The sequence below is a fragment of the Falco naumanni genome, chromosome 6 (genome assembly GCF_017639655.2).
Source record: "Falco naumanni isolate bFalNau1 chromosome 6, bFalNau1.pat, whole genome shotgun sequence".
NCBI classification, from domain to species: domain Eukaryota; kingdom Metazoa; phylum Chordata; class Aves; order Falconiformes; family Falconidae; genus Falco; species Falco naumanni.
In genome coordinates, this window is record NC_054059.1 from 41,942,509 (window position 1) to 41,970,492 (window position 27,984).

The 27,984-nt window shown below is 39.9% G+C and overlaps 1 protein-coding gene across 2 annotated transcripts; it reads left to right on the forward strand.

Moving 5' to 3' along the window:
- Window positions 1–153: 153 nt before the first annotated feature.
- LOC121089792 (plasminogen-like) lies at window positions 154–27,984 on the forward strand. 2 transcript variants are annotated; one of them, XM_040597329.1, is made up of 19 exons: window positions 154–267; window positions 4,373–4,508; window positions 6,981–7,087; window positions 11,540–11,654; window positions 12,500–12,639; window positions 13,510–13,630; window positions 13,751–13,869; window positions 15,208–15,370; window positions 15,971–16,101; window positions 16,854–17,019; window positions 17,761–17,927; window positions 18,840–18,988; window positions 20,510–20,603; window positions 22,144–22,264; window positions 22,989–23,063; window positions 23,425–23,565; window positions 24,663–24,769; window positions 25,670–25,815; window positions 27,447–27,984. In XM_040597329.1, the coding sequence occupies exons 1-19, from the start codon at window positions 219–221 to the stop codon at window positions 27,606–27,608; spliced, it is 2,409 nt and encodes an 802-aa protein (XP_040453263.1). In that variant the 5' UTR covers window positions 154–218; the 3' UTR covers window positions 27,609–27,984. The 2 variants fall into 2 exon arrangements, with proteins under 2 accessions (XP_040453263.1, XP_040453264.1); XM_040597330.1 differs by having other exon boundaries at window positions 13,513–13,630.

Consider the following 27,984-nt stretch of genomic DNA (forward strand, 5'->3'; position numbering starts at 1 on the left):
TCCCAGCATCCAGTACAAATGATTGAGTCCGATTTGGTAATCCATCCAATTCAAGGTTGGTTCAATGGCCACACCACGGCAAAGGGGGTCACAGCATGGGAGAATGATTAACTTAATCCTCCTGCCTTGTTTGTTTGATGCTGCCTCACTCCACTGCAAGTCAATAAAACTTTGTGCACGGACACACACAACTTCCAGCACCTGCCAGCTGGGCCAAAATGGGGATTAGCAGAGCTGCCTTTCTCTTTCTTTTCTTGCTCAGCTCAGGTAAGAGTCCTTTGCCTTCCGCTTGCCTGGGTGACATGGGGATCAAGGGCTTGCAAGATCCATTTGATGAAGGTGGGACCTCGAATCCCTGTTTCATCACTTACCTGGACGATGATGGATTTGGGGCTTCCTGGCCAGAGAGTTGCTGTTGAACAACAACTGTGCTGTGAACAACCACAAGAGCTGTGATTGCTCCAGCGTTGTGTTCATTAAAGACACCAGAAGAGCAACAGCTTTGGGGAACAAATGGCTCCCGGCAAACATGCCCCATGGCCAGAAATGGAGGTGCCCTTGGAAATCAGCCTGTCCAGGGCTTGCTACAAACACATGGCTGCCTCTGGTTTCAGCAGCCTTTTATCCAAGGGTTGTTTCTTTTTTTCTGTTACTGCCAAGTGTTGTGATCTTTATTTTGATTGTTTTAAAATTTGTAAATGCATTGCAAAAAATAAAATCACAAAAAAAAGGAAAAGTTGTTTTACACACTACAGTTTCAGTCTTTCATAGCCATAATCTTAACAGGAAAGTTTTCATACCATGTGATAGAGAGGCCAAAATCTGGTCAGTGTTAGTTTCTGCCGTATTTTTGGTGCTGCAAAACTATTTTTGTGGAAGAGAGTACAAAATAATTTGTAACGCACAGAACTGAGTAAGGCTCTTTACATATATCTTTTTGGATTCAGTAGATTGTAACTCTTACAGAAATTTCGAATAAATATTCTCTGTCCTGAAAACTTTAAACTTCAATGAACTAGGCAATTCATATGGCTGAGCTTCTTTCAGGCCTTCTGTATAACTACACAGCCTGTTGTGATTGCAGTTAAAAATGTATCTATGAGTTTATCAACATATAAAAAACCCCCAATAAAATACAAAAGAATTTTACATATGTATTTTTAAAATATTAAAAGTCAACAGTTAGAAAAACATTTGGGTAGATTATAGCTAGAAATAGTAGACACATGCCTAAGCTTAATAGATATTATGTAATGTTAAGAATTATCATCTTAATTTAAATGCTAGTTGCTAAGTCATGTTGTTGCAGAATAACAGCCTCATTCAAATCAAATACATTTCTCAAATAAATAAGAATTTTATACAGGGGAGGAAATTATAGGATTTGGGGGGTTGTCTGCAATATTCTGCTTTTGTTTGCAAATCCTTTATCAAATGGCAGTAAATATTTGCATTTCTGAATAAGGCAGTAATACATCTAACACTGAAAAATCCCATAGACATAGGAAAGATGGTAGCAAGAAAATGTACTGCATTTTTATCCAGTTTGCATATATTTCTGTGGGTTTTTTTTCTTAAAGTATTATGCCCTGCCATGTAATTACAACAGAAAAGGGTGGAAAATATTTTCATAACCCAAACCAATTACGACCCTTTCAATACTTTAAAAATCAAATGCCATAATTATAATGACAATATTATTGCAAAGTGTCAAAATGGAAGAGAATGAACATCATATGGAATGAAGCTGTACCATAATAGGAATTCTTTACTTGTATTTCTTGTTCTTGTGGAGGGCATTTCAGCATCCCTATGATATTGTTTTAACCTAGTTTAATGTTTTCTTTCAAAACTTTTTTCTTCTTAATGTCATTTTTGTTTTGAAATAACTAATGGAATCAGTGATTCCTGTGCCTGTCACGTGAAATTTTATGGTATCATTTTTCACTTTATCTTTTTTTTTTTAATCAACTGTCTTCTTCTTTCATGCATACTGTTTCATGCAACTGTCAACCCTTGGGGCCAAACTCCTCCCTAGTTTACATGTAGAAAAAAACTTGCAGTAACTTCTCTGGATTTGCAAAGGTATGGGAGGAAGCATAATTTGGCATTTGTGCCTATTGTATCAGTTCCATCTTATAGGTGCAAAATTATCTTAGAGAAAATGAAGTTCAGTAAGGTCCTGCAGCTGGGGAGGAACAGCCCCCTGCACCAGCACAGGCTGGGGCTGACCTGCTGGAAGGCAGCTCTGTGCAGAAGGACCTGGGAGCCCTGGTGGACAGCAAGTTGCCCATGAGCCTGCAGTGTGCCCTGGTGGCCAAGGCCAGTGGGATCCTGGGGGGCGTGAGGAGGAGTGTGACCGTCTTCACCTTGAGGAAGGTGATGTCCCTGCTCGGCTCTGCCCCGGTGAGGCCCCTTCTGGAGTGCTGTGTCCAGTTCTGGGCTGCCCAGTTCAAGAGAGACAAGGAACTACTGGAGAGGGTCCAGTGGAGGGCTGCAAAGATGATGAGGACATTGGAGCATCTCCCTTGTGAGGAAAGGCTGAGAGAGCTGGGCCTTTTCAGCCTGGAGAAGGGAAGACTGAGAGAGGATCTTATCAATGTGTACAGATATCTTAAGGGCAGGTGTCAAGAGGACAAGAGGATGGGAACAGGCTCTTTTCAGTAGTACCTCGCAACAGGACACGGGGCAATAGGCATGAGCTGTAACACAGGACTTTCCATCTGACTATGAGGAAGATCTTCTTTACCTTAAGTGTGAGAGGGCACTGGAACAGGCTGCCCAGAGAGGGTGTGGAGTCTCCTTCTCTGGAAACATTCAAAACCCACATGGACATGACTCTGTGGAACCTGCTGTAGATGAACCTTCTATAGCAGGGGGTTGGACTAGATGGTCTCCAGAGGTCCCCTTCAAACCCTGACCATTCTGTGATTCTGTATAATACTCAACTGCAGGCTGAGCTAGCACTCAGGTGAAGGAATTTGACTGTACCAGGAGGCATGTGAACCTACCTCACATTCCAAAAGAGTGTTACTGAGGAAAGGGAGGAGTAGTTGACTTCCTCAGCCTTTAAGAGATTTCACTGAACATCTCTGTGGAGCCTCGCAGTCACAGGCTGAGGGTCTGACCTGCATGAGGCTGCTTTCAGTCCCTTCTGCTGGCACTGGGCTATGGCTGAGAAAGAGAAGGGTCAGCAAAAGCTGAAGAAAGAAGTCCCTCTCTTCAGCATGGCTGCCTTGCAAGAGAGGGAAGCCAGGGCCTGGTTCGTTCCCTGTATGCCTTCAATCCAGCAACTGCGTAAGGCTGGGCACAAAAGTGGGGCACAGAGCAGGACTGAGATGTATCACCAAGACCATGGGCCGACTGTCTGTCTGGGGCCGAAACCATACAGAACAGGTAACTCCCAGAGCCAAACATTTGTCAGTAGAGATATATGCTTGTCTGATAAAGAAACTGTAAAAATCACAGGGCTCATGCAACTCTCTGACCCTGCAGCTGGAAGTTATGAAAGTCGCAGCGCTGTGAACTGTAGCTAAGCATTGAGAGACTGCACAGCTGTAACGGAGAAAGAAAATACTGAATGGCAAAGTCCTTTACAAGAAGGATTGTACTTGAACATTTTGGAGTTTACTCTTAAACATAGCTGTACTTTTTAGTATCCTATGTTTTTCACATGCAGCTGTAGCCCAGAGGTTGTTAGGGGAATTTATTCATCAGTTGCATGTCTTGTGCTAATTCACTGCAATGGAGGGCAACATACACTACCTTGATTATTTAAGTAAGTTCAATACAGAGTTATTACAAAAATGGTAAATTGGATATGAGCACAGTGATAAGCTCATGTCTTGTTTAAGGATGGCTTGTTTCTTGCAAGAGTAAGAGCACTGAAAAGAGGCAGCTATGGGGTGGCTGATAAAAGTGAAGTTATTCCATGTGGGTAGATACCAGCAATGGACAAGCATTGTTTCACATCCTTCTTGAGTCCCATTTCTCCACTTTCCCCAAAGTATGGGTGACCAGTATTTTCTTTCTGAAACACTCCTTTTTTCCTTTTTTTTGCTCTTTGGGTCATCTTCTCTGTTTCCGTATTGTACACCCTAGGTTTGTGCTACCTGTTACGACTTTCAGAATGGTGCAAAGCGCTGTTCAAGCCACTTCTCTGTCCTGCCTTACATTGAGTTTTCAGTGATGCTGCCCTTTACCATACTAGGAAAGAAAGATTTACCCATATTATGTCATCATTCATCCAATTATTCCAGAAATTAAATTAAATTATGATGTTACTCAACTAGGAGAAAAGAATTTAACATGAAAGCTTGAAATAAATCATATCAGTATTCATATTTTTACCTTTCCTTCTTTTTCCTTTTAGTGCAAGGAGACATACTAGACAGCTATGTGAGAACAGAGGGAGCTTGGCTACTCAACCCAAAGAAAGAAGTTTATAGGACTAATAGTAAAGAAGAATGTGCCGAGCGATGTGAAGCCGAAAGTAAATTTACTTGCAGGTAATTTCCACTGGTTCCCATATGTATCTTTCACTGCAGATGATGGAGCAGTCTGCCTTATTTATCAGCAGTCTGAACTTCTGAGGGATTTCTTAGGAGTATGTGTGTCTGAGATTTGCTGGAAAACCAAAAGATGTATGGAAACAAAATGCCTGGGACATATGGATGAAGACAATAGAAACAGAGAAATTAAGCAAATTATGTTGAATTTTTATTAGAAAACTTCCTGATATCTTAATCCACAGCTTGGCACACTCTAGACCAACTTGGCATGTTTTTATCAACGCTCTTGCACTCATTTTGCAAGAGTCATAATTGTTTGGAAATTTAGGATAGCAATAATAGCATTGCTTATGTCCCTTGCATTACCTATTATCTTGCATATACTTCCATTCTGATTTTTACTAGAATTAGGACTTAACATAACTTCTATTTACTTTGAGAAAGAGGTGGCCATCTAAACCTTACTTCCTACTTCCAGCCAAGCCCTCTCTCTGCATTTGCATTTAACCAGGCCCAGGGGGGCTAAAAAAACATGAAAGATGTCATCTAGTCTGTACCACTGGCCTTTGCCCAGGTTCCTGCCTCAGGGGAACCCATTGCTTTGAGCTTAAGGCTTCTGAGCCTCCTGCACCAAAGCTCAGAGCCCATTGAGCTTCAGAAGTGCAGCAGGCAATAAGAGTAATGAGGAATGAGATCCATTATTGTGGTGGGATGCAGTCCTCACATACGAGTCAGGGAGGTTTTCTCTTCTAATCTTCTTGAGTTCTTGATCTATAGCTTCTGCATCATACCTTTTTGAACTCAGCAGACTGACTGCGGGGCTGTTTCCAGCATTTACTTCTCCATCAGGCTTTTATTCAAGGCAGGGGTACCCTGGCGTTGACTTTCTAAATGTGTTTTGTAACTTTGTGTTTTAAATCAGAAGGGAAAATGAGATTTATTTTACAGAGGTGTAACCCTGAAGGATGACAGGTATTTGCTGACTGAGAGTGTGGAGTACCACCCCATTCTTTTTGATCTGACTCCCCTCTCTGAAAACCACAACTAGAGGACAGAGCCTCAGTAGTACTTGGCTCAGCAGGGCAGGGAGGAAGGCAGAGAGGGCAGGTCTGTATATTCAGATTACCTGTTTACAGTTTGCAGAGGATTATTGTTCCCTTTTGAGGCATATTCTGACCCAGTATCGTTCCTTAGCCTCTGCCTCAGGTCTAGTCTACCATCACCTGGCACTGGAATAATATCAAGGCCTTTTGTCCTTGCCTCCCCAATCAATTATGTGAGACCCATTACAATCAATAAAGAAGAGATGATATCTGGCAGGGAAGGGTCTGGGGGAGGAAAGGTAAACATTAGGCAGAGCTTTAAGACAAGGCCAGCACTACAGCACCCTCACATTAGTGCTCAGACCAATATGTTCATACCAATACTTCAGACTCGTTATTCCACTTTAGCAGTGTGTTGGACCATGCTCATTAGCTACATCCTTACTTATAAATTTAACATTATTGAGAGCTGGGCTTGGATCAGGGTGAACAGACCCCAGTGTAGTTTTGACTCAGGACAACCAGCACCCCCCCAGACAAGTCATAGACATAGTTGCCAGCAGTAAGTCCAGATGTCATCCCTCTCCTTTGGGGAGAGGTTGTATGAATTTACAGGTACAGGCACACAGACCATGCTAGTTGGTTGCAGGGCTACAGAATGGGCTTTGTCAGCATTTGCTTTCTTGGTATAGACCTGCTTACTGAATGCCATGTTGCTATTGCTGCTTTTTTTTTTTTTTTTTTTTTTTTTTTTTTTGTTCAGAAAAGGCAATTGTAGAAATTACTTAGCCTGTCAGGAGTTTTCCTTAGATGCTGTTGCAAAGGTTACACCATCTGCTCCAGTTTTGCAGACTTACAGCCTAAGCAATTGCTGAAAAGACAAATGGCAGTGTTTTCCAAAGCACTTACATTGCTTCACGTATGATGACTCAGAACAGTTATTGCAAAATAATTTAAGGTTCTGCCTTGTTGTGTTTTACTTTTTCCTTGGTAACTGCTGAATACTGTAGAATAACTTGCTCCTTGAACGACCACTATTTTTTTTTAAATAAGGTGGATATATCCTCTTCAGTATGTTCTCTGGTGTCTCTGGCACATCATAAACCTCCTTTTTTATCCCTTGTCATAATTTATTCATGTAGCTCCCTTCCAACCTAAGCTTGGTATGACAACTTAGGAGTCAAAGTTACCACTGAAAATGGGAGCTGCAATACTCAATGATTTGTGAAACATCACTCAATGTTAAATATCACTGAAGTGCAGTGTCTGCTAAAATTATATTATAATTTTATGTATTTATTTGTATATATAAATAAATAACATATATATAAATATATATTCTGAATACTAGAAAAGGTGTTCAAGAAAATAATGCACATATTCAGCTATTATTTCTTATATTGCTCTCTCCTCTTAATTTCAACAGGGCCTTTTTATTCACGAGTAAAGACCAACAGTGTTTAACATTGGCTGAGAACACGAAAACAGCAGTGATATTCAGAAGAACAAATGCAGTACTTTACGAAAAAAGAAGTATGTCTATGTCTATGCCTTTTTAATATTATTTCACTGAGTTATGCTTTCCAGTGGGACTCACATAACCCTATTGACAATGTGGGCTAAGCCTTCACTGGGTCAGATGAAGTGAACAGGTCAGTCCTTACCTAACACCTGTTTTTTGCCACATTGCTGGTATACAGTGGTACCATTTTTCCCCCTTAGGTTAGTGCTCCAGCATCTTTCCTGCTCCCTAAATCCTAGGGTCCACAGGCAGAAAAGAGCACTGTTGCTCAGGGAATGCAGAAGATGCTGGGACTCATGGAGATGGTAAAGGACCCTTCCCTCCTCTCCTTTTGAACTAACCAATAGCCTATGGCTGCATCTTCTCTATCTCTGCTGAGGGTTCTAGGGGGAACTACTTGTGTTGGCAATGGTTTCTGAGACAGACCTTTTCCCACAGAAAAACTGATGGAAACTACCAAATAATTTCATTTGTATCACCAAAGAAAATTCACAGTTTACTTGGCTGGGACTCAAATCAGTTTTATATTAGTTGCACATGTTGTCAGAAGTATTAGAGTGTTAATTGTGCTTAAGATTAAAATGATCTATTTTTGTAGTATTTTTATCTCGTTATATGATGCTTGTGCTCTTCAGTTAATGCATTTGGTGAAACTTTTATCCTAATTAATATTTTTATGGTACAACTAATTGACGTGGTGAATTATTGTATTCTCCTTTTGTACATGCTTTGTTTCTGATCATTCTTGTCATAGGTGAGAATTGACTGAAGTGTATTTGATCTCCTTGCTGAAAATAGGAAGTTTGCCCTTAAGAAATGGCAAATATCCATTTTTTAATCATATCTTTTAAAAATCTACCACCTTATGCCAGATACAGACAAACAATTGGGTTTTAAGACTATTTTTTGATTACATAATCAAGCATGGAACACTTGCTATATACAGGGAAGAAGGAATGTGGTTTATTTTTAATGTAACATAAGTTTCATTGTGTTGTTCTCTGATTTCAGTAATACACAAGGGAGAAATAATCTTACTGATCATTTAGATATAAGATAATGTGGTAAACTTTAAACAGAATTACTACTGTTCTGTGTTAGATGACTTCGTGAACATTGCCTTTCACCATTTGCTGATTTGTAACTTTAAAAAAAAATATTAATGCATTTAAAAATGTTCAGAAACTGGAAACTATAGTATCTACCAATAAGTTGGTGTCCTTCAACAAAGAAAGGTGCATGAAAAGGAAAAACGAACCTGGTTCTCAGCTGCTGCAAATCGTGCAGTGGTTTCAACAGGCCAGTTTCTAATAAAATGTCAAGAATCACAATAACTAGACTGTAAATACCAATAAGCTCCAGAAATCTGCATCCTTACTCCTCTGTTGATCTGCAAAGACTTGTAGGATAATATAATGCTATGTGTATAACATCCGCAAGAAGGTTTTATGTAGTAGTTCAATTGCTTTAGCTGGATTGCAGCCGAGTATGCAAATGAGATTTTGTTCAGATGTTGTGGATATAAGAAAAATATTTTTTCACAGGGAGGGTGGGTAAGCATCAGACTACATTGAACAGAAAGGCTGCAGAGCCTCCACGCTTGCAGATATTGACTGGACAAAGCTCTAAGCAGTCTCAGCCTGCTCAGAAGCTGGCCATGCATTTTATGGGGATTTGGATCAAAGACCACTGAAGGCCCTTTTCAGTCTGATATTTTCTGAAGCCTATAGCCAGCTGCCTTTTTTTGTATATGTAACTGGTAGGTTATTTAATGTTCAGAATGTAAGATTTTTTTATTATATCCAGAAGCTGGTGGGAATTTCCCTGAATCATGATTAACTCATGCTAAAAAATCTTCTGTAGTTCCTATTGGAAAGAAAAACTGAACGGATCAATTGGCAAGTAATGAAATTTAAAGACTTAACAACTAACTTACATGTAAACAATCCTTACTGACTTTGCTTCAGTACTGTGACCAGGGGCTAGGCTGTGATTCTGATTTATTTTTGAGCCATCCCTTAGATTTGCTGAGGTTAGAACCTTGATGGGAGTCCTGCAATATTCAGTGGGGATTTGTAACTGCATCCTTCTAAGGCTTTTGAGGTCACAGCCATGGATTTTAGTTTCTTGAAAAACAGAACCCCATCAGGAAAGGTGTGAAAAACTGTAGTTCTACCTAATAGGAATGTCAAAAAATTGCCTATCTACCTACAGAAAACAAAAGACGGACCTAGGTGCCATGAATATCAAGCCTGCACCCTGTTGTGTATGTCTCAGATAATTCCTCTGTTGCTCAGCTCTTCATTTGCAGAGAGTCTCAAATAATTGCATGCCCATTCTAATGACAACATCCAATTAATCTGTTATTACAGAACAGAGTGGAAAATGTAGCTTTTACCTAAGCAGATCACACCACTTTCCTCAGCAGCTGCTGCTGCCCTAATACTACAAATTCCTTTCACATGTCCAGATGCTTTTGCAATACTATCACTGAAAGCAACATTAATTTTCTCAGTTGAAGCAATTACTTGATGAGAACTAATTGCTCTTTATCACTGCATTCAAAGAAAACTATGACAATTCATATAAAATTCAGTTTTTAAAATTATTTTTTTAATGGTACGTGCTATAAAAGAGAAAGTTACCCTTCCCTGACTTACAGAAAAAGTAATGAGAAATTAAGGTAGCATTTGGGAATTTTTATCCATGTAGCTGTTTGTAAATAGTTAACCCAAGGAACATGGGTTGAGTTTGGGGATCAAAGTTAGTTATGTGTCGTCAGACAGAAAAAAGCCTAAAGGTTATATAAACGGTCAAAAGTTTATGCAAACAAAAAGAGTCAGTGCTTGAGTGATTCAATGTTCAGTTACTGAGGTATTTAATGTTAATTTATTGCAAAATTGTTTGAGGATCCAAATGGCTTCCAGCTAAAGTTTCTAGAGTAAACTCGCCCACATATACATACATTGAAATAAAGATGTGCTTAAAGGTACATCTATAAATCCAGATCTAAACTACCTATCATCCCACAGAAGAGCTGGACTTTATTTCAGATGCAAATACTAGTTTCTTTCATTTTGACAAGACAGACCTGTGTAAAATGGTATTATTTCTCCGGATTTATGTTAATTTCCCACTTGTATGTCAGCTTTGGCATAAATTTGATGCTGAGAAAAGCTGATGCAAAACTGCACCTCCACGAATACCTGATTTGGACACACCTTAAAGACGTTGAGACAAGCCAGGCCACAACCTAAAGGACGGATTGCTTCATTGCAGCTAGGAAGAAGGAACTGGTTGATGAAATATGCCCTGTGCATAGAGAAGTGTTAAATGAGTTTCCTGCTTAGTTTTCCAAGCCAGAGGAGACGTTACTTGACAGTGACTGTCCCTAAACTGCAGATATAGAAACTCTGAGGGAATGCGCCAAGATCAGAATTCCTTTTGCCTTGCCTTGGCAGAGCCACACCTTGTAAACCTGCCGTTCTCTCACAATCAAAACTCTTTGCTAGGAAAGGTGTTTCTTCAGTCCTCCCAGGAAAATGTTAGAGGTTGCAATGAGGAGATGGTTGCTCCCTCCTCCTGGGAAAAAAAAATACATTGAGCTTTCAATTCTTACTTAATTTGAGGATTAATAATCTGGAAGAATGTAATGTTTTTAAGCTTACCAATACAAGCCCCAGGTTTATCCAACATTAAAATTTCCCTCAACTTATATAAAGACAAGATTTCACTGCTAATTCTTTCACTCTTTTTCTTTTTTTTTATGAAGGTACTACTAAGTTCCAAAATCTAAAAACATAAACCCATATTTAATATGTACCTTCAAACCACTATCCATTTTATCTTGGACAGCAGAGAGTCATTGTTTTAGCATACCATGAATTATTTAAATCTCATTCATCACACGGTGAATGTCAAAAAAACAATGTAATCCACATTGATATAAATTGAAAAATAATTGCTTATTTAAAGTTGTAAAATGCTATGTGTACACATCTACGATTCTATCCTGTTATCTTCTTCAGCTGAATTCAGGTGGCTTTCTTTTAAAGTTTGATTTCAATTACTGTCCATAACTTTAATAACATCATAGGAGGCAATGAAAAAAAGAATGTGTTTCTATTTTGTTAAAGTGCATATTTAAATTTTAAAAGCATGTTTTATTATTTAAATCTACAATAGCATGTTCTCAAAAGAACCAGGTTGTTACACTTTTGTCTCCAGAATTCTGGTTTGGAAATTGTTGGCTTTCACATAGATTTTTTAGTGCTAATTAATTCAACTTAGATGTCAGATAACTAGTAGGTTTTTGCAATGTGAGCTGTCTATTTTTGATGGCATAAGAAAGTTGAAATATGTCCAAATGTATTTAAATGTATTAGCATGAAAAAGAATTTTGTATATGCTAAAATCTAATGGATATGTCATGATACTGATTAATTAAGCACATGTCATTTCAGTTTATCTTCTAGAATGCAAGGAGGGAAAAGGAGTCCATTACAGAGGAACAGAAGCCAAAACTCAGAAAGGTGTGCCATGCCAGAAGTGGGCTGATACTGTCCCACATAAACCAAAGTAAGGCCTTTTCATATATGCTTATAAGGTTTTGTGAAATTTTTCTAAGCCGTTTATACATGCTAAGTAGACATAACCAATTTGTTTGGTGTTCAACATCTTCTTATAAAATATTTTTTTACAGTTATCTAGAAAAAGGCAATTCTCTAATCTGCCTTGTTACTCAGAGACCTGCAATTGAAGGGTCTTTTATTGAAATCAATACAGACATTATCAATCTTGGCAGTTGCATTTGATTGAGCAATTAATTACATGAGCAAGCTAGACAGGAAAGCACTTGGTTCTGCTGAAATACAAATTTTCCATTAATCTCACCAGGGCAAGAACTTCTCTTAGATAAAGGTATGACATGTGGCAGATGAGATAGACGTACATTGTTTTATCAGTGAATCCACAATTAACAGGGCAGTATTTCTTGTATTTAATGAAAAACACCCAAGTGAGTTTATTTAGTAACTTCCTATTGAGAAGGCATAGCACTCAGGTTACAGAGAACTTGCACATTTCAGCAAGTGTCTTTTCATTACATCCCCCAGGGAATACGTCCCAGGGGAGAATTTTCTCTACACGCTACATGGCACCTTGGCTGAGCAAAAATTACTTGAAACTATACAGCTGGAGTAAATGCAACTATTAAAGACATGACTGGCCTTAGAGGTACCGTATTTCCTGAAGTCTATAGCTATGGCACTTCTAACACTTCAGCAATGTCACAGTAGCAATTAGAAGACTTCTGAACACCACCTACAGAATGGTCTTTAGATAAAGATTTAATTTGTAGAGTTCTCAGCTCAACAGCTGGGACACTCTCCTTATTCTCTAACCGCGTTTAAACTCTGTTCCAGTTACACACCTGAAAAATATCCCAATGTGGGACTGGAGGAGAACTACTGCAGAAATCCTGATGGGGATGAACGTGGACCCTGGTGTTACACAACAGATCCTGCTACCAGATTTGATTACTGTAACATCCCAGAGTGTGAAGGTCAGGATATATATATACTGATTTCTTTCCTTTTTTGGAAGATGTGTTCAAGAATGTGAAATTATTCAGATACTTAAATTTTTAATTGAATATTTGTTCCAGACTTGAGTTTAGTTCAGCCTGAAACTTTCCAAATAAATTTTCAGCACCAACAAGGAAGATATCAGAAAACCCCCCAAAGTCTTTTTTTTTCCCCCCTAGATAAAAAGAATGATACATGAGTGTATTCACATATGATAAGCCTGGAATTGAACTAAATGACAGTTGCCAGTGCAAAACTCAATATAACATGACAGCAGCAAGGCACAGATTTTCAAGTATAGCTTAGTAGTTTTAATTTAGCTTTTTTAAAAGACGCAGTCCATAAAGTTGTTTTTTTTTTAAATTGAATACCATCATAGAATGGTTTGGGTTGGAAGGGACCTTAAAGATCATCTAGTTCCATCCCCCATGCCATGGGCAGGGACATCTTCAAGTGGGCCAGGTTGCTCAGAGCCCCATCCAACCTGGCCTTGGACACTTCCAGGGATGGGGCATCCACAGCTTCTCCGGGCAACCTGTTCCAGTGCTTCATCACCCTCACAGTAAAGAATTTCTTCCTAATATATCATCTAAATTTACCTTCTTTCAGTTTAAAGCTATTACCCCTTGTCCTATTATATGCTATATAATGTAATTAACTATAAATGTAACCAACCGTTGAAGTCACCTTGCTAAGAAAAATAAGCTTTTGCTTCACCAAAAAAAGACTCCTTCAGCCTTGTGCTCTGATCAGGCTCTTGAGTTTCATGTGAGAGGACTATGAGTGTTTACAGACCAGTTCTTCAGGGACTTTCTGTCTCTTGTTCTCATTCTGCCTTACTCCTACAGTAGAGTGTATGCACTGCAGTGGAGAAAACTACCACGGAGTAGTTGCAACAACAACATCTGGGCTTGAGTGCCAGCGCTGGGACTCCCAGCAACCTCACTCTCATGGATACCTCCCAGAAAAGTGAGTCAGACTCTGTGATGGGTGGTTTATTGCCAACAATGGCCTGAAGACCACCCTGCCCCAAACAGGGTAACCATTACAGATTAGTGACATCTTTTAAAAATTATTTTTCCTGTTCAGTTTTCCAGAGAAGGATCTGAAGATGAATTATTGCCGTAATCCTGATGGTGAACCTCGGCCGTGGTGTTTCACTACCAGTCTGACTAAACGCTGGGAATACTGTGACATTCCTCGTTGCAGTGAGTCTGACTTCTAGAACTCTAGGTGTTGCAGCACTAGCAACTAGTAGGCTACAACAAGGCTTTTACCATCCCATACCAGGTTAACTTCAATAAGTAGTTCCCATGCCTTGCCCCAGCACAGCCACCGATCCCCCACAAGGTTTCAAAAGTTCATCTACTGACCGTGCTGTTTCTTCATCCTCTTCAGGCCAGTCCACACTGCTTCTTGCCTCTGCTGCATCCTTCGTTGCCTCACTTACATCCAGGGCTGACTGGCTTGCTTGCTGACTGGCTTGCTTGCTGGCTGGCTGGCTGGCTGGCTGGCTGGCGCTCTCGCTCGCTCTGCTTCCCCCAGGCCCCTCATTATTAGCTCCTTTTCCATACCTCTTAGAGCTATTTAACTACTTAACAGAACCAACCACAGCTGCACATTATCCACATCAGCCAACCCACCACCCCTGAAGGAAGCCCACAGCTGTATACTATCAATGTTAACTAACCTGCCTTCATTCCTCTATAATTCCTCTACATCTAGACAGCAAGACATCTAGACAGCTTCTATTCAGAGTGATGCAAGGAGCTAGAACAAACAGAAGAGGCCTCAAAGATAAAAGAAAGAATAAAAGACTACTGTAATGTATCTCAAAGAAAAAACAAACAAACTAGACATGTCTGTCATAGGCATTTCTAATGGTTTTGCCTGGAGCACATCTCCATTCCTTGATGTGGTTTTCCATGACTAGGCCTTTCAGTGGTTATGATGTTTCTTCTGACATTCCTCTTTTGATGTCAGAAAGTTCCACTCCTCTTGTAAAACTTTTGGCTTTTGTTTTGCTCTTCCAATTTGATTTTCCACCTTTTCAATTTCCTTTTCCCCAAAAAGCCTATCCTTGCCACAATACTTCTCCTTGAGGCTTCTCACATCTCACCCTTGCTATCTCTAACTCTCACCAGTTAGAGTACATCTCTTTTATATCTGCCCCTATGTCCATACCTATCACTGATGGGCCTGCTACTTTTACCCCAGTGAAAGTATTGCTGATTGCTCCCTTTCCAGCTTTGTTCTGATGGGGCTGCTAGCGCTCGGTTGTGTTGTACCCTGGCTGCTCTAAAGGGGCAGATGCAAATGTCTTTCTGGCAGCCTGACTGCTTGTGAAGATGTTGAAAAGGAAGAAAGAAAAGTTATTTTTAGATATTTTCTCTACTTTTGGACTTTCCAAACATTTTGATATTTAAATATTACCTGCAAAGAAAGCTAAAAAGCCTGCTTAATTATAAAGCTCAAAGGGGTTTTGATATTGCTTTTTACTATGTCTAGAAGGCACTGCTTAATTTCAGTTCCTTTTCCTGTAACAGCAACACCCCCACCAGCTCCTGCACCGGGGCGTCAGTGTCTGTCAGGAAGAGGAGAAGACTATCAAGGCACAATATCTGTTACTGAATCAGGAAACACCTGTCAGCACTGGAGTTCCCAATCTCCTCACAGACATGCTCGTACTCCTGAAAACTATCCTTGCAAGTAAGTGAAACCTTTCCATTGTTCAGTGTCCATGAGAAGTACCAAGGCACAGAACGACTTTGTTTTTCTTCAACTGTATGGCAAAGTTCTTCAGTTACACTAGCATTCATCACCTGTCAGATTCCAACTTTTCAATCTCTTTGCACATTTCTTTTTATACACTTCTTTGGTTTTGGATGCTAGTGTCTCTTCTGACTTTCAAGCTCTGCTTAATTGAATTTTTCCCTCTCCAGTTCATCATTTGCCATATTGTTGCTCAGGTGAAGCAATGTGGAGTAAGAAAGTTACAATTATAATATATGCTTGGGGCTAGATTCTTTCACCCTATGTTTCTGCTGTGCTGCTCTTGGCCTCATAGTACTACATGAAATACAATCTCTTAGTACATTGATCAGTTTAGCAGGTGTCTGGTGTAGCACATCCAAACCACCAGCACAATGCAATTATTCATCTAGTAAATGGCATCAGTAAATGACAGCAGCATTTACCCACCAGTAAATACAATAGTAAATGAGCCAGCAAGGTACATCCTCCTGTTGTTCGTATAACCTTTACTAGCTTTCCATGAGAAGCTTTTCTTAGCTAAGTTTTCTGTTTCAGGAACCTAGAGGAAAACTACTGTAGAAATCCTGATGGTGAGAAGATGCCATGGTGTTACACCACCAACAAAACCGCTCGGTGGGAATACTGCACCATCCCCTCCTGTGATGGGTCAAAGCCAGAGGCCCCTGGTAAGAAGAAAAGGAGACATCTGAAGTGAAGGGTCTCATCTTGATGTATCTTGAAAAATCTTGGGTTACTCCGCTTAGTTGTATTGTTGCTGTCACTCTGAGTATTGCTATGTATCAGTTCAACTCCTGACCCTGGTGTGGAACCCAGGCTGGTATGTTCAGTCTGGTGCACAAGTGAAGTAGGTTTTAAGTGACCTGCTGACCCAGATCAGAAAAAATTACAGTAACAGGGGTCTCTTCCTTTTGCCAAGTCATGGTTCTCTCCACCTCTATATTTTTAAATGACCCATGGAAAAGTTAATTAGCCTTACATGCCAGCTGCTGAAAAATTGAATCCAAAGCAAAACCTAAGACAATTTAAGAGTACTGAACCAAGATCCCATAAAAAGCAATCAAAAGAAAATTGTCCTTACACAAGGCAGTCTTGTTCCACACAGGTACCACAGACATTCCCCTACCCTGCAGAAGTTTCGGTCCGTATGTGAACTATTTGGATCATTAGCTAAAATAAACCCCCATGCATGACAGTAACATTGATATACAAGTGCTTTTAATCTAGCGTATCATGAAATTTTCACAAACATTTTTAGCCATCTTCCATTTGATCTACAGTCTGAGAAGGGTTCTGTTACAGAGAGAGTGCTGTGGTGATTACTGAAATACTTGGGCTTGTTTTCTGTTGGCTTTCTATGCTCATGTATAAATATCAAAGTATTAAGATGCAAGGGACTGGTTTCTGTTATTCACTACAGCTGTTGATGTGCCTGAGCAGGCTCAAATTTCTGAGGACTGCTATCAAGGCAATGGCGTGACTTACCGTGGCACAGCTTCTTTCACTCTCACGGGGAAGAAATGTCAAGCCTGGAGCTCCATGTCACCGCACCGACACAATAAGACAGCAGACCAGTACCCAAATGCGTATGTGTATTTCCCATTGCCACATTTCCCTGGACAATGACCAGCCATGAACTCGTTTTGATTTGCTCCATCTTTACACAACAACGATTTCAAAACTGGGAAGGGAGTGTACTTGATGAAAATAATCCCTTATTTTTCTTCTTCTTTGTTAATGTGGAAACGTTTTCTATTAACGTCATTCTGAAAAAAACCACAGTTGTCACTATTATGCTTTAGACTAATTAACTGTGTGTTTCTACATTGCTTCTAAAGGAATTAAGTTACCATAAATTTTCCCTTATACTGAAATGAACTGTTTCTATACATGAACTTCTTCATGAGTTAAAGTCTTTGTTTCCTAGTCTGCAGTTCACTAGAGCTTTGAGGAAGGGATGGGTTGTTTTCTTATTCTTAATATTTAATACTTACTTATTCAAAAATGCAAAAACCTCTATCTTCTTAAAAGCTATTAATGCATTTGATAAATTAAAAGGGCTTCAATATACTTATGTGCATTTACTTATCTGGATTTGTAAACAGTGTTCTACTATAAGCATTGATCAGTGAATAAGTATTTGGCATGTTTAAATATTCTGCATATGTTTCTTGATTTCTTTATGCTGGAAAAAGGATTTCTGTCACATACTGTACATGATAAATGATATATGCTAACTCTGTAGCAGACCTGCTTTCTAAAATGTTCTTTCAAGTTCTCCTCAGAGCACTGGCATAGATGGGTACATAATATGCTTATATTTGTAGGGACCTGAGGCAGAATTATTGCAGAAACCCAGACGCTGATAGCCGTCCATGGTGCTACACCACCGACCCCAGTGTGAGATGGGAGTATTGCAACCTGAAGAGGTGTGATAGTCGGGTACCAGTGACTTTACCAAAACCTCCTCAAACAACACTGGAACCAAATCCTGGTAAGAATACTTTCCACTTCCCCTAGAAATGCTCACAACCAGCAAGCTGATTTTTTATGGAAATGTCATCAATAATTTAAAAAGGATGACATTCAGGAAACTCCAGATAATTACATAATTTAACACAATACTGTATCCACTCTCTTCATTTTCTGAACTTTCTTGTAGAATTTTATAGCAGAGTTTCTGTATTAGATTTTAGATTAATATCATGTCTTTTATCTACTACATCTGGCAATACTGGAAACACAAGCAAACAGATGGCTAATAGTCTCCACACTCCTGTGGGAGGGCTACTAACAATGACAGTGGATACAGACATGATGGCATTTTGCTGGAAACCGCTCCAAAAAAAGTACTTTCCTGGACTCCATTTCCCACCAGAGGACAACTAGATTTTTTAACTCAATTCAGATGCAACTATGTTATGCAGTAGATGGTATAGAGGGATGCAGCTTTCTTTTTTTCTTTTTTCTTTTTTTCTTTTTTTGCTATGACATGTTCTTCTGATTGGAAGGCTAACAGTTTTGGCTGAACATGTATTACTGCTTTTTACCTACTCTAAAGTGTGGCATTGGACAGATATCTGTATCTGTAAGGAAAAGACTTTATGAATGCATGGTCTTTGTGCTACTGGTTTCTGGAGTCTCGAGGGGTCAACTTAATCTAAGCTTCTTTGGTTTATTACTTTCCTGATCATGAATAACATGTTTAAAATGCAAGGAAACTAAAATGTGACTGTTAGCCATCATTGACACTACATTGTCCTTCTTCCCTTGTATAAACATTATGTAGGATGTGTAAGTCCTAGTAGTATTTTCTCAAATTTATTTTTGCTTCACCACCATCAAGTATGGATGAGACCTAATAGCTCACAGCTAACAATCATTTCCTTTTCCTCTTTTTTCACAGACTGCATTAACGGTAATGGTAAAGACTACCGTGGCACAGTAGCAAAAACCACAAGAGGCAGAACTTGTCAAGAGTGGAGTTCTCAGAAACCTCATAGTCATGACTATTTCACTCCCATGACTCATCCAGAAGCAGGCTTGGATAAAAATGTAAGCAGCTGTTCATCTAATACTTGCTGTTGTTGAGCTTTACCCATCTTCTTCATGGTCCCTCAGCAAGCATTTCATGCCAGGTCTTTGTAAATTAATTTATTTTCTTCATTTCAATCTGAGAACCTTATTGTGCTAATTCTTATTGACATGAGCAGTCTGTATTTCTGTGGGACACACAGATGCCCAGAAGCTCTGCTCTATACTTCTGTGGCATAAACAAGGGGCTTTGGATGGGCACTTGCTTCTCCTCACTACTGAGGACTAACTGGAGATGGTCTGTGGGCAGCATCTCTACCTCCTCTGCCAGAAGGAGGGCCTGGGGTCATAGGTTTTAGCAGTAACAGTGGCAGCTGAGATGGGAAAGGATCCAATGTTCAGTGCAGGTTCCTTGAGATATATAGCTGATGGATTGACATATATTGATATATATCCTTGAGATATATAGCCCCCACCCTCTATTAATTCCCCCTCCAGCCCTCCAACTTCTGCCACAGACCATCACACAAGGTTATATACGCATCTGACCCATCCTGTAAGTCATTCTCCATCTCTAACTTTCATCTCCCTGGTCCTAACACAGGTACTCATCACTGCTTCCCTAGACTTGTAACACCCCATACACAATACTTGCCTGGTTTGTGACAAGCTGTGTATGTGATATAAAGAGCTTGTTTGATGTTGCTAGCTTGAACTATTTTTTCTCCAGGTACATGATTTTAGAGCTTGCTTTAATCAATCTTCTGATGACATCGCATACCCTGTATTGAATTCCAGCTCATATTGGGGAAACTCCCTCTGAAAAGCTGCATGACATAATTTTTTTGGTTCTTGCATTTGACAGGGACTCTTGAGGAAGGGAAGCATATGTTTTCTCCTTTTTCCTAAGACACGGGATATATTCCAGAGTAGGGAAGAAACTAGAAAAGTATCTGGTAGCATGCAGTTGTGTGAGGTATCTGTGCTGAGCAGAGATCAGTCAGTATGGCCAGCAAGACCTAGAAAGTGATCCAGCTAACCAAGCACCCCGTGTCAGGATGAACACTGCATCCCTGCCCCCGGGAATCGTAGGCATCACCAAGTAGTGCAAAAGCAGCTTACACAATATCCACTTGCCCTGGAGTCATGAGACATGCAACCAGAATGGGTGTGAAAGGACCTCAGGGCTGACCCTTCTGCTCCTACTAACTGCAGTAGAAGCAGGAGTAGACAGTTTAGGGCTTTTGAAAAGCCCATCCTAGATCAACATCTCTTACTTTTTGAGAACTCAGAGGTCCAAGCTTGCTAATGAAGCTCACTGGCTGAAAACAGTTGAAGAGGTTTCATTTTTGTTATTTTTTTCTAAACTCAGGAGCAAATAGAAAAAAGAAACAAATTTTGACTAAAGGAGCTGGAAATCACTCATCAGAAAGGACACAGAAAGAAAATTTCCCAAATTTAGTTTGATTTTATTTTGAAGCATGCATTGGTAGGCATTTTTGTGCCCTGGTTAATAGCTGGTGTCTTTATACTTTGTTACAGTACTGCAGGAATCCTGATGGAGATGTGAATGGACCTTGGTGCTACACAACAGACCCAAGAAAAGCCTGGGAGTACTGTGACATTCCCAAGTGCCGTAATTATTCCTTTAAAGACTAGTGTCTCCCTTTCCTGTAACCTTCTATGACAACTGAAGGACATCGAGTGATTAATCTGAAACACTGATCTAAGACAGTACAATAGCTTTAGACTGGAAATTAAGATTGTGGGGAAGTGATGCTCAAAATCCCTGCCTGAAGTCTTAAGAATGGAGCTTATTCCTTGGAAGTGCAAACCCAGCATGAGGTGTACCTGGAGCCCATGAAGCTCAAGGGTGGTTTTGCCATGTGTTTCAAAACAGGGCTGTTCCTGCAGATATTTCCTCTGCTCCTGTCTGGTCACCTGGCATAACCGCATGTGTGGCCTAGCTGAACAAGGGATGCTCTTATCCTAGCAAAATTTTTGCACCCCCTTCTCATGCAGTTCTGGTTCTGTCCTGGATGTAAAGCAGATTTTTACTCCTCTGATATTATACCGTATCAGATGTCTGAAAAGTGGATCTGGCCCTAAATATTTGACCAAATGCCCTTGTCTTTGTTACTAGTAATCAAGCCATTGAGTACTCTGAGCTGGTGCAACGATGTGTACAATGATAAAATCTTACATTTTGGTTTCAAGTCCTTTCATGTCTATCAACAACAAAAGCTATGCCAGGAGGCGAGGTAGTTCCCACTCAAAAGAAGGATGACTTTCTTGCGGCCCTACCCTCTCAACTGTGAGCAGCAGAAAATGTGCTCTGATCAAAACCCCAAAATGGAGCAAATACAAAAAAGAAAAATGTTCTATAACATGCACATATTGTAAGTGTAAAAATACTACTGCACTAAAAGTGTTGGTCTAGGACTCTTAGGGGGGAAAATGGCATTTTCACATGGTTATTATATTAAATTTCAAGAACCAATTTTTTTAAAAAAATAATACTTTCTTTGTTCAGATGTTCACCTAAAGAACAGAGAGAATGTGGCTTTTGCCTTTAATTTCACTAGTTAGCTCCTTTTGCTGACAACAAATCTAAGTTCTGTGTTGATAAGAGTCAGTTTCCCACGGCTAAATAAGAACTGCCCTTTTTTAACAACTCAGAAGTACCAAAAGACTCCAAGATAAGAGTGGACAAAATATTGTTACATAGAGGCAGTGGTTGAATTCCATGTGCTGTATCACCAAGATCAGTTTGAAAACAGTTGCCAGTGCAGTTTTGCATTGCTAGCATCTGTAAGAGTACATTTAAAGATGTTGAGAAAATTATTTTTTTTCTTTTTCTCTGTTTCTTTCTCCTTCCTGCTCCAGTTGTTGTTTGGTTTTGGTGGGTTTTTTTCCTATCTGACTGTAAATATATGTGTAATTTTCCGACCACTGAGAAGTTTATGTGAAAAAAAATTGCCAGGCATTTCTAAGCATTCCAGATTAAGGTAACCTAACAAAGTACATGTGGTGCATAGTATAGAATTGCCTGCAGAGACTCAAAAGCTGAAGTGATAAATGTAACAGGTTCACCTTCTAGTTTTCTGAGTGCATAGTGAATATATAACAAATACGCAAAGTTCCTTATTAGTAGTTGTTTTTTTCTTATTCTGTAGCTCCTGCTCAGTATGAGTGTGGAAAATCCAAGTTTAGACCAAAGCTGTGTGCTCAAAGGATTGTTGCTGGATGTATTTCACATCCACACTCCTGGCCCTGGCAAATCAGTCTCCGAACAAGGTATGGCCATTCCCCATTACATTAAACTTCACATGCAAGGGACATTTGTCTCTCATAGGATATTATAATATGTGGTTGCAGCATTCTAAATTTGATTTTAACTTAAAAATAGCTCAAGGCTATACATTATATGTGCTAATCTTAAAGATGGCCATTTAGACAACCAAGAGTGCTCTGTTTTATGATAAATACCTATAAATACAACCATTGATTTCAAGAACACTTTCACTAAAAGGCAGAATGTCTTCAAATTTGTCACAATATTCTATGGTAGAATCAGCATCCTGTGAGTAGAAGCAACAGTTTGAAGTATGGCTAGTACAGATCTTGATCGATCCTTCCATGTAAACGTTTGATCCTATTGGGAAAGTTATTAGCAAAACTAGGAATCAAGGCCAGTTGCAAAGCTTTCAGACTGATTTGTGTTAGATAAAAGCCAGAATCTCTACAACGGTATACATGACTGCATGTAAGGTTTTCCAGTAATAAAAATACTGGTTAAGAATGAAGATCTAGATGTTGTCATACAAGGCCTTATAAGAATGTCCACAAAACACTACGTCATTGTAAGAAATACTGTTCAAGGAAAGTTAAATGTTGATTCTTAATGGAAATGTGGCACAATGTCTTCAGTTTATAAAGATGTACATGTTAGAGAGATCACCTAATGATCTGCTGTAGAATTAACTTCCCCACCTTTTTCTGCCTTTCTGCTCTATTACAGTTACGGCCTACATTTCTGTGGAGGAACTCTGATAGACCCTCAGTGGGTTCTTACTGCTGCTCACTGCTTAGAAAAGTAAGTATCTGTTATAGCCTGCGCCAGCATTTTCTTATACTAGATTGAAAATAGGAGAATCAAAATGTACCCTATAACCAACACGAGCTGTATCTCAATTCAGCTTGCAAACAGTTGAGAATTGAGCCATCTGTTCATCATTCATTAGAGCAGAGTTTCATCCAAAGAAACAAAGAGTGACACTGATAACTTTTGCCAACTTGATTTCATGTGCCATAATAAGGGATTAAGAAATCAAGTTTACACCAAAGCTGTCTGTATTTTTCTGACTTTGACAGAACAAGGTGCCCAGTAATGTCATTAGTAGTCTATGTCCTGAGTGTGTGTTCATCAGCTCACCATGTTCAATCATTTCCAATAGGTCCTCACGGCCATCTGCATACAAAGTGTACCTTGGATTACACAGAGAAAGAGCATCAGAGGCATCAGTGCAAAAACGAGATGTTGAGAAACTGTTCAAGGAGCCACACAGGGCAGACATTGCTCTGCTAAAACTGAGAAGGTACCCTTGCACTTGAAGCATTCCTTCATTTTGATGGGACAAGTTGAGTAAAGAGTGGTTGCTGCTGTCATGGATATGTGTGTTTCTCTACACACAATATTCAATCAGTCATTTAAGACACTCTCTTCCCTTTCTGCAGAAGCTCCAGTGGAAACCAAGGTGATTCAGCTGCAGGGCTTCAGAAACAGAAAGGGCTGCCTCGGGAAGGGAGGAAGGCTAGGAACACTGACCCAGGTTGGCAGTGCACTAGGTGCCAGCTCCTGGGAGGCAAGGCAGTGGCAGCAGAGTAGGAGGACATAATGCCTAGAGGAGATTTCAGTCTGTGTTTCTACATGCCTCTACCTTGATAAGGTAATGAGGATTGAAAGCAGCCATATTAGCATGATGTCACCTCATACTGTTTTCATGTTGTGGTGGGAAGATTTCTTCTAGCAGGTCTGTCCAGTATGCGTGTTTGATGCAATACCCAGCACAGGCCTTCTTGCATCTGTTTCCACTCATCTGAAACTCTTACCAAGGCACTGTGCAACTAAAAAGGAATACATTTGTACAGCTGCAAGCAGATGGAAACATACGGTGCTTGTGCTTTGATTTCTGTGGCTGCAATGCAGGTCCAAAACAGATGCAGGGTCAGCACAACTAATGTGTGTTCGGAATTGAACCTAGCCTTAGCTGCACTCAAAGGCAAGTCAGATTGACTTGTGTTCTGCTGTGTGCTAAGTGTCCAGTTTGAAAATTATTTAAAAATAGTCAGACTGGATGCAGACAGAGCAAGCTAACCCTATGTGTTAAAAGCCATTAATTCATACCCCAAAGTAGCCTTGTAATTAGGTTTTGTTGCCTATACATCAACCTAAGTTAAAGCATTCTCCTGGATTTATTGTAGTAATTTTAGTATTCAAAAGCCTCTAACTTTTCCTTTCTGTGTACCACATTCTGAGGGTTTAGAGCCTGAAATAAAAGTGGGTTTGCACATCAGGAAAAACCCTTATCTGAATGTCACACTGTATAAAATCTTTTTAGAAACATGAAGGTGATACCAGGGATAAATGTCCTAATGATTGTTCCTGTACAAGTCTCTTATTTGTTTCTTTCAGCCCAGCAATCATTAACAATCATGTAATCCCCGTCTGTTTGCCAAAAGAAAATGCTGTGTTAGGAGGAAGAGAGGAGTGCTATGTGACCGGCTGGGGGGACACAAAAGGTGAGACAGTATTAACACATCTGAAAGTTCTGTGTTTGGAAATTGATATATACTTTATCCAAAGAGTATTCTCTTTGTGCCAAAAACACCCTGCACAAGCTTGCATGCATACTTATTTCATCAAAATTCATCAGGTACTGCCATTCTTTTCACTGTTTCCATCTGATTTAGATTCTCCTAAATCACTCAGAGCCATGTAAACTGAACCCCTCTAAACCAATACTAAAAGAGGAGAATCAGACTTAAGGAGCTTCTAACTCTTACATCCCAGTCCATTCCGCTTTTCCCCAGACTGGGCTTTCACAGAGTCAGAAGGAAAGTTTTTCTACATTTAGGCCATTTCTTAATCACGTGAAGGTGATTTGCTCATTCTCTTGAATTTTGGGTTGGTTTTTTTTCTCCCAACCAACTTGGTTCACATCTGATACAAATATAAACATAATTCTCATTTTCAAAACTTCCCACTCTGTCTTGGTTGAGAAGAACATCAGTACCTTCTCTGCCTCCTTGCTTCTGCCCATCATACCATTTTAAACTGTTTACTTTCTACCTCCTTACTTCCACAAAGAAAACTCAGATACAGAGAAATAAAATGGCTTAGGAATGACTCCCACAAATACCATTGGATACTGGGTCCATATGGATGTACTGTGGAAGCAGGAATGCAATCAGTGCAGCATGTATTTGATAGTTATTAGAGAGCGAGAAGTACCATAATACTGATAATGCTTACTGATTTTGATATCACTTCATATTATGCATGGGAAGTATATGCATAGTGCATAAACCCTCTGTTTATTTTACTGTTTATCCATATCTCAATATTTGTTTTGTGGAGATGTTCATCTACCTTTGTCATTTATTCTGGCTTGTTTTTTTTCATTATTACTATTTGCAAAGGAACCGGTGGTGATGGCCTCTTAAAGGAAACTGGCTTCCCCGTAATCGAGAATAAAATATGCAACCGCCCTGAATTTTTGAACGGTAGAGTCAAAAAACATGAGCTCTGTGCTGGGAATATTCATGGTGGCACAGATAGCTGCCAGGTAAGAAAGTCTGTGAGCATTAAGAGCTGGTTGTAAGCATATTCAAATCAAACAGCACTTTGCTTTCTGGGCTTTAGAGGCTCAAAATTAGCCTTGGGATGTTCCTACACCACATGGCATGTGAGCTGAAAAATGCACATGGATTCTGCTCTTCTCTTGCTCCCTTGCCTGCTACTAGGAAGTAGGGCAGGTAATTTTTCAGATAAGCCTGTACTACAGAGTGAATGGTAATACACGGCTGCCCAAGCCAGGTGTGTGGAAGCCAACTTAGAATAACTAACAGTCTGATTTTTTTTTCTCAGACCACTTTGCTTTCCTTGGCTACACTAGCTCCAATGTTCAATCTAGCTCAGTTAAAATGACACATCTCAGATAGTAGTCAAGGAACAATGGCAGAGCCTGCCATGCAGGCATAGCAAGGGCCAAAGGAATTACTAATTTCCAAGTGTCAGTACCTGTGAAAATCACACAAGGTGAGGCAAAATGCATGCTGGACTTCCCGTCTGCCGAAAAGGAAGAATATGGTTGGCAATAGGTCATCTCACAAATGTGGTACAAAGGCTTTTTCCAGAAGTCTACGTTTTGAAATTGAGTTCTTCAGTTTCTTTAAATCATAGAATCACAGAATCATTGAATCATTTAGGTTGGAAAAGACCTTTAAGGTCATCATGCCCAGCAATTAGCCTAGGACTGCCAAGGCCACCACTAAACCATGTCCCTGAGCACTGCACCTACATGATTTTTGGACATTCCCAGGGATGGTGATTCCACCATCTCCCTGGGCAGCCTGTTACAATGATTGACCACCCCTTCAGGGAAGATATTTTTCCTAATATCCAATCTAAACCTCCCCTGGTGTAACTTAAGTCCATTTACTCTTCTCCTGTCATTTGTTATCTGGGAGAAGGGACCAACCCCCACCTGTCTACAACCTCCTTTCAGGTAGTTGTAGAGAGCAGTAAGGTCCCCCTGAGCCTCCTTTTCTCCAGGTTAAACAACCCCAGTTCCCTCAGCTGCTCCTCATCAGACTTGTGCTCTGACGCTTGTGCTTTCAAATATGTGAAAGGGCCTAGAAAAGCTTAACATACTGAACCAAGACAGAAACTTTCCTCCCTGAAAAGCTAGAGGTAACTGTAAAGAGATGTGAAAACAACAGACTGCCTGCCCTAGCCAGGAGGTCAACGCCGTTGCCAACACAGCATGGGTAATTCTCTGCACTAGCACTGTCACAGGCAAGCAGGTCACTGAGGGGTGTGCATTTTGTCTGAACACATGCATTCACTTGATCTTGGGTCATCTAGTAACAACAGGAAGCCATGAAGACCACAGAGAAGAGACTGAGGGAGGAGGCGCAGTTTAAGTTACTAAGGGCAACCAGATTCCTTCTCACCAAATCCCCTTACTTCAAAAATAGATGCAATACCTGGGTGACGGGAAGAGATGATTTTACAGAAATGTTCAACAACATGCATAAAGAACTCTGTTCTGGATAGAGCTCCAGTTTTCTTACAACTTGTGCAGCCCTCACATGCGAGAGGTGCTTCTGTTTCAGTGCCTCCTGTGAAAAGGCTACTCTTGCACATGTGGCTGTCCTGTCCATGAAGGAATAATTCTGTTCATTCTCTGTTTAGGGGGACAGTGGAGGACCTCTAGTCTGTCTGGACCAAGATAGATTTGTCCAACATGGAGTCACCTCTTGGGGCCTTGGCTGTGCCCAACCCATGAAACCCGGTGTATACGTTCGAGTTTCTAATTATATTCCTTGGATTGAGAGTATAATGGAAAGCAACTGATCCTGGGTATGAACTGCCCTCTCCTGGAAAGCAGTATACATGTTAGAAATACAAGATTCCAGGCACAATATTAAAGCTACAATCATTCATAAGAACATCAAATAAATACGTTCATTCATTTTAAATTGATATAAATTAACAATTATTGCCAAGAAACCCAGCTGATGATATGTTACCCTCTTTATATATGTTCTGTGGGTTGTTATGTTTGACAATAGACTAACCTCTGAAATACATGTCAAAAATCTCAACCCCAACTGTAACTGGACATCTGCATTTCAATCTTCTATTAGGCTCAACAATTACTTTTTCTTCTAAGGCTGACTTTTGCAAGATGCTGTGCTTCCAACAAATGAAGAAAGTGGAATAATTCTCA

Coding starts and splice junctions, on each gene's coding strand:
- LOC121089792 (XM_040597329.1), top strand. CDS start 219: ATGGGGATTAGCAGAGCTGCCTTTCTCTTTCTTTTCTTGCTCAGCTCA. Junction 23,566..24,662: donor GCTCTGCTAAAACTGAGAAG/GTACCCTTGCAC, acceptor TGTTTCTTTCAG/CCCAGCAATCATTAACAATC. Junction 25,816..27,446: donor GTGGCACAGATAGCTGCCAG/GTAAGAAAGTCT, acceptor TTCTCTGTTTAG/GGGGACAGTGGAGGACCTCT.